Source organism: Leucopleurus acutus (assembly GCF_964270905.1).
Source record: "Leucopleurus acutus genome assembly, chromosome: 1".
NCBI lineage: Eukaryota > Metazoa > Chordata > Mammalia > Artiodactyla > Delphinidae > Leucopleurus > Leucopleurus acutus.
Genome location: NC_139142.1, coordinates 37,155,910 through 37,173,533, shown reverse-complemented (window position 1 = coordinate 37,173,533; position 17,624 = coordinate 37,155,910). Strand labels below are relative to the sequence as shown.

Here is a 17,624-nt window from a genome sequence, read left to right as displayed (position 1 = left end):
GTTATTTGTTGTTTTTCCCTTGCTGCTTTCAATAATTTTTCTTCGTCTTTAATTTTTGCCATTTTCATTACTATGTTTCTTGGTGTGTTTCTCCTTGGGTTTATCCTGTATGGGACTCTGTGAGTGAGTTTTGATGGTGTTTAGCAGGGGAAAATCCAGGTAGAAGGGGCAACAAGGGCAAAGACCTGGGAGAGTAATCAGGCAGTAAGTAGCTGGCATTTATGTGACTCATGTATTTAAGGAGTGGTGGGAAGGCTGAGGAAGGAGGAGGTTGGCTGGATTGGGGGCGGGGGATTTGGTGAAGCACAGATATTCAGGAGATATGGTAGAGATATCTAATGTAAATATATGATTAGGGCTCGTTAGGAAAGTAATCTGTAAATCTGCTTGTGAAGTATAGTTGTAATGTCGGAGAACACAAGGGCATACAACATTTCAAATGATGGTCATTTAGTACAGTAGTCTACCCCTGCTCCGAGGGGTGGTTTAACTATTTCTAATTTCCCTCTCATGACTCATTATGGATTTATCAAAATATTTGTTTTTATTCTTGTGCCCTCTTCTACTTTTGAACAAATTATGTTCTCGATCAGCAGCTAGCCAACTGATACTTAGAACTAAGAAATTTACCTATTGATCAAGATTTCCTTGTCTAACGGATCAGAGAATTAATATACTATTTTTAAAGAGTGGTTTTAAAAGAATTCTTTAAAGAATTAAGCATGCCGTATGTGAAGAAATAAACTATAGAAGTGTCTACTGAAGAGCATGTTTCCTTTTTTTTTTCAGATTAATGTGTGGAAGACAGAGTTGAATCATGTCTTGCCCTCACCCCTCTATCAAATAGAAACTTGGCTCCAGGGGGTGGAGGAGCTTATAGATGAAGATTTGCCAGCCTCCCAGGATTATTATGAAGCCATGGCTCTAATGCAAGAGAAAATGACTTTATTCCAGGTTGGAAAAGAAAAAAGAAACATGGAAAAATATGTGCTTTGTTAGGAACTGTTCTTGAGGAAGATGTTCCTAGAAAGGAGGGAAGGAAGTATAGTGGGTATTTGAGGATGGTTTAGGTGATTCCCCTGGAGATTTTTGGGTCCCCAAAGATAGCTTCAGTTATTTGACGAGCATTCTGCTAGTTTAAGGTGGAAACAATAAGAAGAGTCCAGTAAAGTCTGGACTCTGTAAAGTCTGGCAGAAAAGGAGAGGGGAGATTGTTTTAAAACATAGAAGATTGGGTTCTCACTGAAATGATATGAAAGAATTTGATAGGTGAGATTTATAGCATTTGATCCCACAAAGTTATGGAAAATACATCTGAAAACAAAAGATTTTGATAAAGCTGTTACCAGAGAAACTGCAGTCTGCCTCTCTGTAAAATGGTCCAGTTTAAAACATTTATGATGGGGCTTCCCTGGTGGCGCAGTGGTTGAGAGTCCGCCTGCCGATGCAGGGGACACGGGTTCGTGCCCCGGTCTGGGAAGATCCCACATGCCGCGGAGCGGCTAAGCCCGTGAGCCATGGCCGCTGAGCCTGCGCGTCTGGAGCCTGTGCTCCGCAACGGGAGAGGCCGCAGCAGTGAGAGGCCCGCGTACCGCAAAAAAAAAAAAAAAAAAAAAAAATACATTTATGATGAAAATATTTATTTACAACATTTTAGTTAAAAATGAAAGGGCTTTATGATTTTTGTTTTGAAAAAAGATGCAATGCATGCACAGAGCAAATGAGATTAACAAGCCTTCAATTACAGTGTTTGGCAATAAATCTGGTTATATCATGCTAAATTTCTTTTCAGAGTCTGATGGATAAATTTGACTGTCATTTGAATACTCTCCTGACATTTGAAAATAGAGATGAAAAACATTTGCCATTGGTACCACCTGACAAATTGGAGGAAATGAAAAGACGGTTTGTATCACTACCCTTTCACAACTGCTGACACCTTTGTGTTTGAGCACTAACATGGTGCTATAGGGACCAGAAAATACAGATTTTTCAATAATTTCTGATAATAGGTCTTTAAGTCTTGATAACAGTTCCTTCATGTTTTATGTAATAGTAACATTATATCATGCTAACATACTTCCTCTTTTATTGCCTGGTAGGATATGGTGGTGGAAAAAGTTCTGGACGTATAGTCAGAAACAGCTCTTTATCTTAGTTGTGGCCAAGTTACTATGTCTTTCTGTACGTTTCCTCATTTGTAGGTACAGAGTAATGGTAATCACTCTGTTCATGTCTCACAAGGATACTAGGTGACATGAGAGGAGGTATATGAAAGCACTTTATAAACTCAAAAAAACTACAGATATGAAGATTGTTTAATTTGTGGTTGTCCACATCATCTTCTCTTTTCTCATTATTCATAAGCAGCTTATTAGAATGATATTAAGAGGGTATTAGCCTTAATAATGAAAGCTGTTAAAGTGAAATGTTGAAATTACAGTTGCATTAAGTTATATGGAAGTTTTCAAGTTTAGTAAAGTATTTTAGAGATTAACATTTTATTATAGAATTTCTCAATAGGAGAATAGTTTCTTCAGAAAATGTTCTGTTAGATATTTTTATCTTAGAAATAGCTGTTTTATATCTAGTCACAATGTTTGTTTTACTTTGTTTAAAAAAAAAATATGAGGATTCATTTGCGTTCCATGTGTTTAAAAGAAAAAGTTAAAGCCCCAATATTTTTGAAAATGCCAAACGGATTTCTCACATTTGGCCAACAATATTAAATTAAATTCTAAAACCTGCACTATCTTCCAGAATCAACAACATTTCGGGGGAAAAATTCATTCCACTTCTAGAATTTCATTACTATAAGTGCTCAGTTCTTGGTTTGCTAGATGAAGTGAAATCAAAATTGGTTGTTTGGAACATCAAATACGGGAGCAAAGAATCTGTGGAATTATTGCTGGAAGACTGGCATGTAAGCTGCTTTATTTCATGTCTCAGACAACTGTTCTCCATGGTGCTGGATTTGCATTTTTCCTTAGCACAATTTCCCTTACCTTTTCAGGTTTTGAGATGAGTTTTCTTGGTAGCTTTCATTAGCTTAAACATTGCCTAGAGAAAAGAATTACCGGTAGGCAAATAACAGACACTGGGAAGAGTAAGAAAGAGAAAACATTATTTAGCACAACAGAGGAGATTGAGTTAACCGGGCTAAGTTACATAATAGAGAAAGTTTCAATGTTATTTCCTTTAAAAAAATTCCTACTTTCACTTACTGGACATCTTGTTTAATATTTTTCCCTACTCAGATTTATGGTTTTAGTCAAAAATTAAATTTTTCTTCGAACATTTTAATCTTAGCCTTTCAAGTTTTAAGAGTGGGAAAAACAGTGTGTTTTGTCTTGAGGCTTTCTGGGGGAGGGGGTTTAGCTCTTGCAATTTATAGGGAAAAAATGTTGCAAATGATTTAAATGTGTGTGTTTATTTGGTAAATTAACACTAAAGCAGACTGGCCGTGTTATTTCTACAGTTAGGCCTTATTCTCCTTCTTTCTGTTACTCTTTCTTTGTTTTTTTTTTTTTTTGACCTTACTGCGTGGCTTGCAGGATCTTAGTTACTCGACCAGGGATTGAACCTGGAGCCACAGCAGTGAAAGCACTGAGTCCTAACCACTGGACTCCCAGGGAATTCCCTGTTTCTCTGTTTTTGGAATGAGAGCCAAAAAGAAAAACCCAAGATTGTAAACTGCAGTGTAAAAATTGGAAAAACATGATGAAGAAAGGTTTATTTACAATTTATGATTTAAATACTGTACATTCCTAAACAGGAATCATCATTCTATATTAGATTAGATTTTGAATATTTTAATTTATTTTTCCTACCTTGATTTTTCATTTTTCCATTTGAATAATCATACCATTGGCACATAAGTGTACAATGAGTTTTTAATTAACTGTCTATTTTTCCATAGATTTTACTAGCTTAATGCACATAATAACTTCGGTAATAGTATTTCTCAAGAGTTTTTGTGTGATGGATTGTATCTATTTATAACATACTCAACATACCTAATAAAAATTATTCAATATTAATAAAGGCATATGAGATAAGAGAAGCTGATATAAATTATGCAATATTAATAAATATGTATGGTAGGAGTTGTTGAAATTGCTATAAATACTTGCCTTTTCTCATGAGAGGAAAGCCATTTTAGAACTATGTCACTGCATTAAGATAAGCTGTCAGGTCTCATACCTATATATTGCTTATGTCTCTTAGAACTTAACTATCTCTCTTCATGAGCTACTCTTCTTCTTTTCCTACCCAAATATGTAGTATTAAAACTGTAAAGAAATTTTGGTGCCTAAGTGCTTCATCAATGTGTATATGTCTATCTGGATTTCTTGACACATTTTAAAAAATAAAAACTGTCAATATGTTTTATTTTCATTTTTTCCCCAGAAATTTATTGAAGAAAAAGAGTTCTTAGCTCAACTTGAAACCTCTTTTCAAAAATGTGAAGAAATTCATAAGAATTTGGGTAAAGCTATACGATTACTTTTTGATGGAATGACCATCACTTAAAAATAGCATTTCATTTGTTTTGCTTTCTTTATGTACCTTAATGTTTTAGAAATTGGTTTTACATATGTGTTTTCTTTAGAAAATTCTTGCATCCACTTTTAATATTGTTAGTATACATATTTATTTCACCACTGTCAATTAGTATGCAAGTATTTTTCTTAGCAGTATTATTCTCTTAATGAAAAACTGTTTTCTAAATTACTTTCTTGTTTTGTTAACCTTATAGCTGGAGAATATCCAAATATTAGTAAACAATATACAATGGTGGAATATCATTTTTGCATGTATAGAAAAAATATATATAATGTGAAGTCCACTCTACAAAAAGTTCTGGCGTGTTGGACAATTTATGTGGAAAAGCTTCGTTTACTAAAGGCTTGTTTTGAGGAAACAAAGAAGGAACAGATGAAAGAGGTATTTTCAGTCTAATGGCACCTGCTCAATTTTACTTTTTTTCATTTTATTTGGAGACTCTCGTTTTCAATACAAAAATGAGAGGCCAGGAACAAGTAAGCATGACTGTCGGAAAAATCCTCCAAAGTTTTGGAAAGGGTTTAGTTTCTTTCTCATATAATTGCTAAAAGGAATTTTTCTCTTTGTTATAGGTTTTACACATATGTGCACACACGCACACATACACACACACACACACACACACAGCTTTATTGGGGTATAATTTACATACACAGTATAACTTTTGGAAGATATATTGCTAAGTTCCTTGGAAGGGAAATAAAAGATGTGGAGTAGTAGATAGCTTATAGATACATTTAAAATAAATGAATGTTTTAGAAAGTTTTTTTTTTTCTATTTGGGTGCATACCTTTCAGTTCTAAAACCTTTCTGACTTTCTGGAGGAGGAAAAACAAAATAGCTTACTTATGTGGAGAACTATAGAAGAAATTTTGGAGTAATTCACTGTTGTTTTATTTGCTATTTATGTAATAACCTGTTTTATGATTATTCTCTGAGGTAGTTTTTCTTTCTTTCGTTTCCCTCTGTTGTAAATAAATGTAGGCAGCCTCTCAGATTAAACATTTTCCAAACAGAAGCTAATGTTACTTAACAGAAAACAGGCTGTTCATATGAAAGTAAAGTTTCTGATAAGTATATGAGTACAAAAAGAATATTTGAGTGAATCATTATTTCTTCCTGTCACCTCTGTTGATACCAGAATTTCACATCTTTGGCTTTCAATAGCTCTTCTGTCTTTAAAGTCCTTTTATTAAAATTCACATTTCTCTGAGGAAATAGCACTTTAAGCCTTAGAATTTCCAAACTCTGTGCTGAGGTGACCTGAGTTGCCAAAAAGTACTCTCAAAGTAATTTAAAATTTGAGGGAGACAAAGCAACATCTGTCTGCTGGACACCACACAAATTACTACTAAGTTGTTTGGACCTGACTACTTAACAATGAGAAATGTTAGATAATTCTTCTAGCCTAGGAAATCCATGAAAAAATTACTGAGACATTAAGGGGGCCATGAACTGAAAAAGTCTGAGAACCTTTGCTGTAAGCTCATTAGCCACTTAGAAAGATAGATGATCAGATGCTTCCTGAAAGTCCGGGACCAAGAGTGATAACAGGCAGCCAGCGCCTGCCAGTTAGTGATCAGGGATGAAGCGCTCAACCAATAGGGAGAGTCAAAGTCTCTGCAAAAACCTCACGCTCACTTTTTAAAAAAAGACTTATTTATTTTATTTTTAGCTGCATCAGGTCTTCGTTGCTGCACGTGGGCTTTCTCTAGTTGCAGCAAGCAGGGGCTACTCTTCGTCGTGGTGTACTGGCTTCTCACTGTGGTGGCTTCTCATTGCAGAGCACGAGCTCTAGGTGTGCAGGCTTCAGTAGTTGTGATGTGTGGGCTCAGTAGTTGTGGAGCACGGGCTTAGTTGCTTCGCGGCATGTGGGATCTTCCCGGACCAGGACTCGAACCCATGTCCCCTGACAGCCACCCATCTGGAAGGCAGATTCTTAACCACTGCGCCACCAGGGAAGCCCCCTCACACTCACTTTTGCTTTACAGTCAACCTTGGTGAAGATCTATTATAAATAATGAAAAGACAAATAGTATGTCATTAAAATATTACATTGATTATATGTTTTGTAGGTTTCCTTTGAGACACTGTCCCAGTGGACTCTAGAACATACTACTTTAAATGAAGTGGGAAATTTCTTAATTCAAGTCAGCAATGATGAAGTTGGATCATCTATTTCTAAAGAACTGAGGAGGCTGAATAAAAGATGGAGAAAGTTTATTACAAAAACTCAGCTTGTAAGTTTTTTTTTGGTAACAGCTTCATTGAGGTATAATTTCCATACATACAATTCACTCATTTAATCTGCATAACTCAGTGGTTTTCAGTTGAAATATTTAGAGTTGTGCAGCCATCACCATGATCAATTTTGGAACATTTTCATCACCTCATAAAGAAACTTGTACCCATTACCAGTCACTCTTCATTTTCTCCCAGTGTCCCCAGCTCTAAAGACTTCCCTATTCTGGATATTTCACATAAATGGAGTCATACAATATGTAGTCTTTTGTTTCTGGCTTTTTTCACTTAGTGTAATGTTTTCAAAGTTCATTCATTTTGTAACGTATCAGTACTTCATTCCTTTTTATCGGCAAATAATAATCCATTGTATGGATATGCCACATTTTATTTATTGATCAGTTGGTGAACATTTGGCTTCTTTCCACTTTTTTGACTATTATGAATAATGCTGATATAACCATTCATGTACAGGTTTTTGTGTGGATATACAGCATACAGATTTCTAGTTGAAATTCATTTACCATTAAAGAATAACGTTAAGCATTTTTGCCTACTAGATTTCAAGGTCCTTGAGAACATACACTAAGCTTTATTTATCTTTATATTGAGTGTAGTGCTTCATAGAAGCATACCTTTAATAAATAATTTTTTGAACTTGAATTATTAAATTATTCTATTTCTTATTCATAACAATTTGAGACTGAGGTGTTGTATGGGAAATTTTATAACGTTGTTACTAACTGATATATCCGAAAAATATATTGAATATATTATGTTCATTTATTGTTTTTAATCATATATCTTAGCATAAAAATACAAACATTATATTTCATGACATTAATTTTTTATAGGAAGTGAACCTGCCCCTTATAAAAAAGCAAGATGAGCCCTTTCTTGACAATTCTGGAAATACTCAACTATCTAAAGAAGAGAACCTAACTGCTGATTTTTCAACAGATATGTCAGTAGAACTTCCTGAAAATCACAGTCAGAATATTATGGTAAATAGTCATACTTTATGTATTTCATTTGTACATAGAAATAATTTAACTTTGCTGTTTTTCTTTTGAAAAAACCATATTGTTGAAACAGTGGTAAATGGGATCATTAGATAACATTTAAAGTATGGTCATTTTCCAATAAAATGCCCAAGTGGGTCCCTCACGCAGTGGTCTTCAGTGTTAAAGCCCTGGGTGTCTCACTCACTGGGGAGTTTGCAGACACGCAGAAGCAGTCATGACTTCTGAGCTGTGGAGATGGAGTTGATATCTTCTTCAGATTGCTTCTGACTAGTATTCAGAAATTGTCCAGCTTTAGGCTAGCCCCTGCCCTGTGTCTTGCTTCCTTTCTGTAAAATGGAGGGAAATAAAATCTTTATTTCTTGCTTTGTTGGGTAATTCAGAGGATGACTTTAGATTATAGATAAGAATATGGAAAAGAAACGACAACAAAAAAAATCATACACGTGTAAGGTGTAACACCTATGATTTTGGAAGTGTGCCTCCTTCAGAATGGTAACTTATATAGTTTTAAAGAAAGTAATTTTTAACTGGCTTTGGCCAGTTGCCATGATGGAGTGCCCATGTTTTCCCACCGTGAAAAGACATAATCATAGAAGATCTTGAAAAATCTGAATTTGTGCAATATGCTTTTAGAATAGAAGAATATAGAATATTTTTCTCATACATTTAAAATATGATCTGATTAAAAACAACTTTAAGAATGTGTCTGTCATGTAAAGCTGTAGCATATCAACCTGTAGCATATTGAGAGATTATTAATGGGAAAAGGCTTAATTTTGTGGAAATTTGATTCTGATGTTTCACAACTACTATTGCTAATAGCTATATTTAATTAAATTGTATACACGTTTTAGAAATGTGTTTATAGAGTCAGTACCCTAATTTTCTAAGCTCTAATCTTCTTATCTGTAAAATGGAGATAATAGTAACTGATAGGGATGATATCATCCTTAAGAAAATTTTTGTGAACAAATCTTTTAAGTTTTAAAGTGATATATGCTTAGATAACTAATGAGAACATACTGTATAGCACAAGGAACTCTACACTTAATGCACTGTGGTAACCTAAATGGGAAGGAAATCCAAAAAAGAGGGGATATATGTATATGTATAACTGATTTATTTTGCTGTACAGCAGAAACTAACACAACATTGTAAAGCAACTATACTCCGATAAAAATTAATAAAAAAATAATAAAGCTATATATGCTATCATAAAGTACTGTTTTCATTGTCCAAACAGTAGATCTTAAATCATTAAAATATGTTGACTTAGCACTTGTTTTTATTTTTTTATTTGTTTTGACATGATAGTTTAGTATGCATTTTAACTAAACTTTATAAAGATAATATTAAAACATTGAATTTAAAAAACAGCCATTGTTTTTGAGATTTTCATTGTTCAATTAATTCACTATAGGGATATAACTTTTTTAAATTGAAAATTATAATGTAAATGGTACCATTTTCATAGCGATAATTTTGAATGTTGTAGGCTGGGGAAGAACATGAAAAAGAAAACGAAGAATTTACAGGGACACTGAAAGTGGCTGAAGAGGTTGAAAAACTGATTGGACAAGTGAAAATCTGGGAGGCGGAAACCACATCTGTTTTGGATCTTCTGAGACAACAAGGTGATGTAGATACCTCAGTGGAGGAATCTTTGCAGGTAAGAGTGGAAAAAGTATTTAAAAGACAGCTTTTATGGTTGTAGGCTTATGTATTAAGATAAAAAGTTTTAAAGGAAACAGTAATAAGACTACTGTTAGAATTTTCTTTGTTGGGGTTTTAAAAAAATGGCGTGGAATCTCAACCCTGGCTCATTTGCTGTGATTTTGCTTGAAGACAGAGGATAGATTTGAAGACTAATAATACCTTAGGATTTTAAATTCTTGAACTAATTTTCCCAACTACAGGATGGAGATTAAAATATTCTCTTGTATCAGAGGGCAATGAGATGAGTAAGTGAGTTCAGTCTCCTGTAGCTCGGTGCAGTGTGAATGTAAGAGATTATACAACCTATGCTTTGAAAGATCAACCCCATATTAAGCTTTCCCTTCCTTAACTGATGCAGGGTGGGGATGAATGTTGTTAAAACTCTGTTCTGTCTTTATTCTCAGGCAGTGGACTCATTGAAAAGCAATGAGGCAACAGTGTATTTTAATATTGCTCAGTTCTCCCTGGAAAGGAGTTACAGTTGAGGTTTTACTGAGTTCCAGCTCAGCTATAAAATTTATAGAGCATGACATAAGTTACAACCAGATGGAAAGTTCTTGGGATAAAGGAACATTTGTATAATTCTTTTAAATCTACGTTTCTGAAAGGTGTATATGTAGAATTTTGTGTTTATAAGAGTAATACTTTTTATTGCTTTGAAAATATTATATAAACTTACCTGTGCCATCTGCCAGTGCTTTTCTAATTTTATTTTTGTATTTATTTATTTGCTGTATCTGGAATTTATTGTAGTGAAATAAATGAGTAAGAAATGAGAAATTCAATATTTAAAAAATATTTCAAAGCTATAACAATGATCCCTGTTACAAACAGTGAAAGCACAAACAAGCTGGAATATACTTCCATTAAAAAGAAATTAAGTAGATCTTTGTTGGATCAAGATATATTGTAAAGTAAGAAATGGAAGTTGCTGAGCAGTATTGGTGATGTGATCCTTTTAGTATTTTTAAAAACAGTTGCTTTTTTAAACTTTATGCATTTATATCTACAGAAAAATATCTGTAAGCATATACAAATAGCTAACTCTGTGTATCTTGATCCTGCATTATGCCCAGCTCTTAGTACACTTCCTGGTACCTAGTAGATATAAAGTAAATATTTTTAAAATGAATGTGTGAATGATTGATTAAATGACAGTTAAGGGAAGGATGGGGAAGAAGAGGAACTTTTTCTTTATGTGCTGTATACCTCTCCACTCTTTGAGTTTTTTACAGGAGCTTTTGTTACTTTTATGATTCAAAATAGAAAAATTTGAAGTTACAAATGAACGTGCTAACTTTAGAACATTTAAATAATGTGTAAAAGTATAAAGAGGAGAATAAAAATCACCATAGTTCCACTGCTCTAAGATAAATAAGATCAACATTTACATAGTTCATATCACACAATATAATTTCTATTTTATCATACCCATGCCACCTCTGAGTTGTAATTAAAATTTTTTTTGTTAATTTGATAACTGAAAAGTGGTAACTCATTATTTTAATTTGTACTTATTTGATTACATGTAAGATTGAACTGTCTTTCATATATTCATTAGCCATTTGTTTCTGGAATTATATCTGTTTTTGTATTTTCTGAATTATCTTTGGGATCTTAGTATTTTTCTTACTGAATTTATAAGCTCTCTGAATCAGGACTCATTTTCATTTGTGTGGCAAATATTTTCACCAAGTTGTTGACTTTTAAGTTGTTTATTTCACATAGAAAATTTTTGTACTTATTTAGTCATTTCTGTCTCTTATGCCTAAAAAGGCCCTCCGCACCCAGGGAGCAGATCCATTTTCATGGATAATTTCTTCTTTTCTAGCTTCATATTTTATATATAATTTTCTAATTCATCTGAAATTCATTTTTGGTATGTTGTATAAAGCATGGTTCTAAAAAGGTGTTTTCCAATAGCCATTTTCTCCAGTAACATTTATTGAACTCCTTCTGGCTGATTAGACTTACAACAATTTCTTTTTAAGGTTTATTACTACTGTCTCGACTTATTTTCTCTCTATTGGCATTGCATTTCTTCTAGTCTTTATTTTATTGAAGTGCTTAGTATATAAAAAAAATCTATAAAAGACTTGCTCAGACTCTGATAATATTAATATAAAATTTCAAAATGAATGTTTAAAATAACATTTTTTAGACTAAATTTGCCTCATTTTGGATTAATAGTTAACTTTTTATGATTTCCTGATGAGATTGTTAGGGTTAATATTTAACATAATCAGAATATTTATTTGAATATTTATATTTAAATATTTATAATATTTATAATTATTTTATATATAAATATAAGAATATTTATAATCAGAATATTTAAGTGATATTTAAGTGATCTCACTTTAATTTGTTTTAATAGCATCTTATTGCCAAAGGCTCTATGTATGAAGAGCTTGTGTCTAGAACTGAAGACACTTTACAAATGGATGTGCAAAATGTTTCAAGCCAGGAGTCTCTTGAGCATGTGATCACAGCTGGGCTTCAGGCAAAGATTCAAGAAGCTAAAGAGAAAGTCCAGGTCTCTCTTTAATATTCCCTATTTAGTGAATTTAGTCTTTAAAACTGAGTGGTCAGTGAGAGGGCAGGGAAGAGGGGAGGATTGCCTTGTAGTTTGGAAATGTTTTGTAAAATATGAATTTTGCCTTATATTTTATTTCTTTATTATTTAGAGCATGTTGGAAAAATCAATATAATAAATAGGATGTTCTTATGTCTAGTGGGAAAATATGAGTTGCTACTCAAAATATTTATTAACTTATGAGTTTTCTAAGAAGTTGGGCTAAGTGTTAAGTTGAGAATTTTTTGTCATCACAGATCAATATGGTAAAATTAGTAGCAGTGTTGAAGAACTCAACTGATGTTTCCCCAGACCTGGATGTCAGGCTGAAGGTGGAAGACTCACAGAAGGAACTTGAATCATACATTACAAGGGCTGAACAATTACTTGGCCAAAGAGAGAGCCAGAGAGGACTAATTTCAAAATACAAGGTGCGGCTCTTTCAGCCATCAAATGTAGGACATTTATCATTAGTAGATATAAATCTACCTCATTTGAAATCAAGATGTTTCCATCACTGTAATTATAACAAAGTTATTATAACTTTAAAAAATTTCCAAGTTTTATACATTGTTCCCCAGAAACTCTTAAAAATAAAAATTGAAACGAAGATTTTTTTTAATTCACATTTTACTGTATGAATGAACTCAGTGGTATAGTGTAAAAAGCACGGCTGACTTCTATGACATTGAGCAAGAATCTTAATTTCTCTGGCTTTTTTAATCAAATAAAATGGACATAATAATTCTAGTCCTATCCAGCTGCCAATAAATGAAAATAAGGTATGTGAAGAAACTTTGAGTGGTTAAAATTCCTCAAATGTAAAATAAAGCCTTTATTATTAAAATGCATTGGTAAAAGCTACTTATGAACATAAGCTTATCAGCAGTTAAAGATCCAATAGTGTTTTGTATGGAGACAGTTTTAGGTTGGCTTTTCATGGTCTGATAGGCAGCTTAAGATGTATCGAAATCAAGAGGTACAAACTACTGTGTATAAAATAAATAAGCTCCAAGGATATATTGTACAGCACAGAAACTATGGCTATTATTTTATAACTTTAAATGGAGCGTAATCCATAAAAGCATCAAATCATCATGTTGTACACCTGAAATTAATATAATATTGTAAATCAATTATACTTTAAAAAAACCAGATGTGTCCAAAGCCGACTCACTATTAACTAACACTGGAGGTACTTGGGAATATGAAATAAGAGTAAAACAGGGTCTCTACCCTTGGAGGTTGGACAGGTAGAGAAATATGTGTTCTTTCCTTCATTCATTTATTCAGCATTTAACAAGTTTATTGAACATTTAAAATGAGCTAGGCATTTTGGGGGAGATAAAGATGAAGTAAATCCAGAACAGTAATAGACTAACAGACATAGAAAACAAACTATGGTTACCAAAGGGGATAGTGGTGGGGTATGGGGGGGGAGATAAATTGGGAATTTGGGATTAACATATACACATTAAGTATATATAAAAACAGATAATCAACAAGGTCCTATTGTATAGCACAGGGAATTCTACTCAATATCTTGTAATAACCTATAATGGAAAAGAATCTGAAAAAGAATATATATGTATGTATATTACTTTGCTGTACACTTGAAACTAACACAGCATTGTAAATTTACTTCAATTTAAAAAAAAAATGATGAAGTAAATCAATACTGCCAGCGCTACTGTGCACAGTTTTTTCAGGAAAAGGAGCTCCTACAGGAGGCTCTCCATTCTCCTTGTGGTCTCCTTCTCTTGTCTGGGCTCAGCCCTCTTCTGGCTTTCTGGACTGTTAACCGTATTGGACCCTGATATCAGGTATTTCAGCATTGCTTTTCCCACAGTCATCTTATGCTGCTTGCACCTTGCCAGCCACCAGCTTTGACCAGTTCCCACTGTCTTTTTTCCTCTCTTTTACTCCCATATGCTGAGAGTGCTGAACTAAACTTAAGAGTCAGTTGTTCTTTTAAGTAATCACTAGGCTGAATTTCAAAAGGACTGATATGGTCAGCTGAGGAAAGAGGGAAGAAAAAGAAAAAGCAGAGGCCGCAGGCCCCTCCTCTACCAGAGAGAGGAGTTACAGTGTCAGTTTTTGCACCATTTTCCTCTCCCCGACCATCTTCCTTTTGGAATCTGAGGCCAGGGATTTCCACCGTTTTGTCTCTGGCATTTAGTGAAGTAGATCCATTTTCACAGCAGAAGCAGAATCCCTGCCCTGCCAGGTATTGCCCTGAGACCCCCTGGGACTCCTGGGACACGTGGGTGGTAGGAGCCCCCTTCCTGCACACAGGGCTAGCATGTCTTCCCTGGCCGTAAATCTAGCAATCCTCACAGAGGCTTTGGAGGAGGTTCCTGGGGGCTCAGGTTGTACCTTTTCTGCAGGAGACCCATAATAAGTATATGAATGACTTCCCACCCTGCTTAATTGCCTTCTCCCCCAGAATTACTTTCACCTTCTTGTCTCTTATAGATTTTTCTGCCCTTTCACAGACCCCAGACTACTTTTGTTCTGTCATTTGATAGTTACCTAAGCCAGGTTTCTGTCCTTATGGAGTATGGCCAGGTAATAGTCTATAAGAGTAGGTAAGTGTGAAGTAAGGGACGAACACATTCCTGGGAAGGCAGATCCCATCCCCATCTCCTGCTGCTCCTTCCCTGGGATGGGACTGCGATTATGGTTGGCCCTGGGCAAAACTTTGAAGTCCATGATAAGGGGATGTTGCCTCCTTGCAGTATAAAATGCTTATGTACAATATTAAATATTTGCTATCTTACCCCTACTATAAATTGTGTCTTATTGCAACACTGATCTCTAATACAAGCTGGTATACTCTTAATATTGTATTACTTATGAAGTGTGGTCGTCTGCTCAATACTTAAGAATTTTAGAGGATACTTTGCCAGTGGCTCATAATAAGCCTTTCAGTAAGCCTTTTAAATATTTATCAAAGGGGTACCAAAAACCATGCTGCATATCTTAAGGAAGTCTTTATCCTGGCCTCAAATGTGTAACTACATTTGAATAATGAATATTTTGCAATTCTTTTCAAAAGAACTCAAGGGATACAAAAGGGAGATCAACCTCAATCTACCAAGAGAAGTCTCCCCTAAATCTTCCAATAGTCTTCATGGAGTCCTTTCCTGGTTCTATATGTTAAAGACTCTAAAATTCTACCTGTTAAATTAGCTTTGAAGACGTGGCAGTAGAATAAGACTTTCATGTTCTTGTCTGTGGTTTTATTTTTAGGAAGCACTAATAATTTTTAATACTAAAAGTCTGGCCAAGTATTTGAAAGCTGTTGAAGAATTGAAAAATAATGTAACTGAGGATGTAAAGCTGTCTTTGGAAGAAAAGAGTAGAGATATCTGTGCCAAGTGGGAGGTAAGAACATACATATGTGTCTGGAGCTTATGCTTATAGATCTGACCCTGGACTTGTTTGTCATCAGAGTCATCTTTGGTGGTCCCTTGTCTGCCCCGTATCACGGAGGGCTGATCACTGTAGGCTGTGGTTCTCAGGCCTGGCATCAGCTGGCTTCTGTCTGTGTTCATCCAATGACAGCAGTGTTTGGAGATTAAAGGGTGATTGGAAGGTGGAAAAGGGAGAGTCCAATGGCTTTCTTTCCCTTTCTCTCTTGCACAGTGCCTCTGGCAGCTGTGTCTCCCCCTGGCTGCAGGTTCCATGGATCCAGCTTCTGATGGGTGACCATTCTCCCTGGGCTCCGCTGAAGCCTCCAGCCTAGGGTGGTAGCAGCTTTCTGCCGATGCTAATCTCTGGATTACCTTACTGTCCCCTCTTTGGCTTTCATCTCTTATAATCAATTCCCTGCATTTAATTCCCTCTGCGTTAAATATTTAATGTTTTCTGGTTTCCTGGTTGGATCCTGACTAAGACAACTTATTGACACATATAAACATATAGAGTTTCATAGAAAATAGGTATAGGCTTTGGTGGCTGACAGACCTGGATCCAGCAGCTATGACCTTGGGCAAGTTGCTTAACTACTGGGAGCTTCAGTGATAAGATGGGAATAATTCCACCTACTTGGCAGGATTGTTGCAAGGATTTATATAAAGCACCTACCACAGAGATTGTGTTTAGTAAATGGTACTTAGTATTAAGTGTGTGCATGTGTGTGTGTGAATATATGGAGAGAGAGAGAGAATAAGGTAATATAATTGAATATCTACTGTTAAAGGCCTTCTTAAAACACATTTTAAAAAAATTTATTTATTTGTTTGTTTGTTTTATTTTTGGCCATGTTGGGTCTTCATTGTGGTGCACGGGCTTCTCATTGTCGTGGCTTCTCTTGTTGCAGAGCACGGGCTCCAGGCACGTGGGCTTCAGTAGTTGTGGCACACGGGCTCAGTAGTTGTGGCCACAGGCTTAGTTGCTCTGCGGCACGTGGGATCCTCCCGGACCAGGGCTCGAACCCTTGTCCCCTGCATTGGCAGGCGGATTCCCAACCACTGCGCCAACAGGGAAGCCCTAATACACATTTTAAAATAAACTTTTAGAACAATTTTAGATTTACAAAATTATTACAAAGGTAATACAGAGAGTTCCAATACACCCATGACCAGTTTCCCCTGTTATTAACATCTTACATTAATATGGTACCTTTGTCACAATTAAAGGACTAATATTGATAGATTATTAACTGAAGTTTATACTTTATTCATATTTCCACAGTTTTCCCCTAATGTCCTTTTACATCTGTTCTGGAATCCCATTCAGGATACACATTGTAGTTACTTGATATTTCTCCATAGGCTCAGATACGTGTTTTGTGATATTTTCTCCCAGTCTGCAGCTTGTCTTTTAATTCTAACAGTGTCTTTCACAGACAAAACACATTTTTAGTTATTAGAAAGAAAAAAATATGTTTCTGATATATTTTAAAACATCCTCCCCAAAGATACATGGGTGAATCAGAATTTCACATAAGCTCTATTTCTATCCTTTGTTACAACAAATATTTTTGTGTTTCTAATGGCAATCTTTTCAATATATCCTATTATGGTTAATATGTGCCTTTGGTTTTTTTTGTTTTTCTTTTCTTGACAGTCGCTTCATCATGAAGTGTCTTTGTATATTCAACAACTAACAATAGACATCGAAAAAGAAAAACTTAGTGACAATATTGCAAAACTCGAAAAACAAATAAATAAAGAAAAGAAACTAATTCGCAGAGGAAGGACCAAGGGTCTCATCAAGCAACATGAGGTAAAAACCTGTTTCCGTTCACATTTTGTTATCATTGTGGGGTTTATCTTAAATGGTTTTATATGCCCTTGGCTAGGGTTAAATCTGCTCTGAAAATTACTTCAGCCCTTTTGTCCCCTGGGGATCTTCCCTTCTGCAGTCCAAGCTCTAACTAGAGCCCGTGCTTCTTGTTTTTTGGAAGTGAGAAAAATTCAGAATTGAGTTAATATTTCTTCTTTATATATCTCAGTGGCCCCTGTCCTGAGACTCTGGTTACAAGATGTGTCACC

General features: G+C 34.9%; 1 protein-coding gene across 7 annotated transcripts in view; it reads left to right on the top strand.

The window, feature by feature from the left end:
• Window positions 1–17,624, top strand: part of SYNE2 (spectrin repeat containing nuclear envelope protein 2) — a 332,365-nt gene that overhangs the window by 113,442 nt on the left and 201,299 nt on the right. For all 7 annotated transcript variants that reach the window (XM_082840730.1, XM_082840728.1, XM_082840729.1 and 4 more), the window contains exons 12-23: window positions 790–954; window positions 1,793–1,905; window positions 2,761–2,923; window positions 4,411–4,489; window positions 4,760–4,947; window positions 6,642–6,806; window positions 7,662–7,811; window positions 9,328–9,501; window positions 11,926–12,084; window positions 12,381–12,554; window positions 15,376–15,510; window positions 17,197–17,355. In XM_082840730.1, the coding sequence (XP_082696856.1) occupies window positions 790–954; window positions 1,793–1,905; window positions 2,761–2,923; window positions 4,411–4,489; window positions 4,760–4,947; window positions 6,642–6,806; window positions 7,662–7,811; window positions 9,328–9,501; window positions 11,926–12,084; window positions 12,381–12,554; window positions 15,376–15,510; window positions 17,197–17,355 (1,824 nt within the window). The remainder of the gene's footprint in view (window positions 1–789; window positions 955–1,792; window positions 1,906–2,760; window positions 2,924–4,410; window positions 4,490–4,759; window positions 4,948–6,641; window positions 6,807–7,661; window positions 7,812–9,327; window positions 9,502–11,925; window positions 12,085–12,380; window positions 12,555–15,375; window positions 15,511–17,196; window positions 17,356–17,624) is intronic.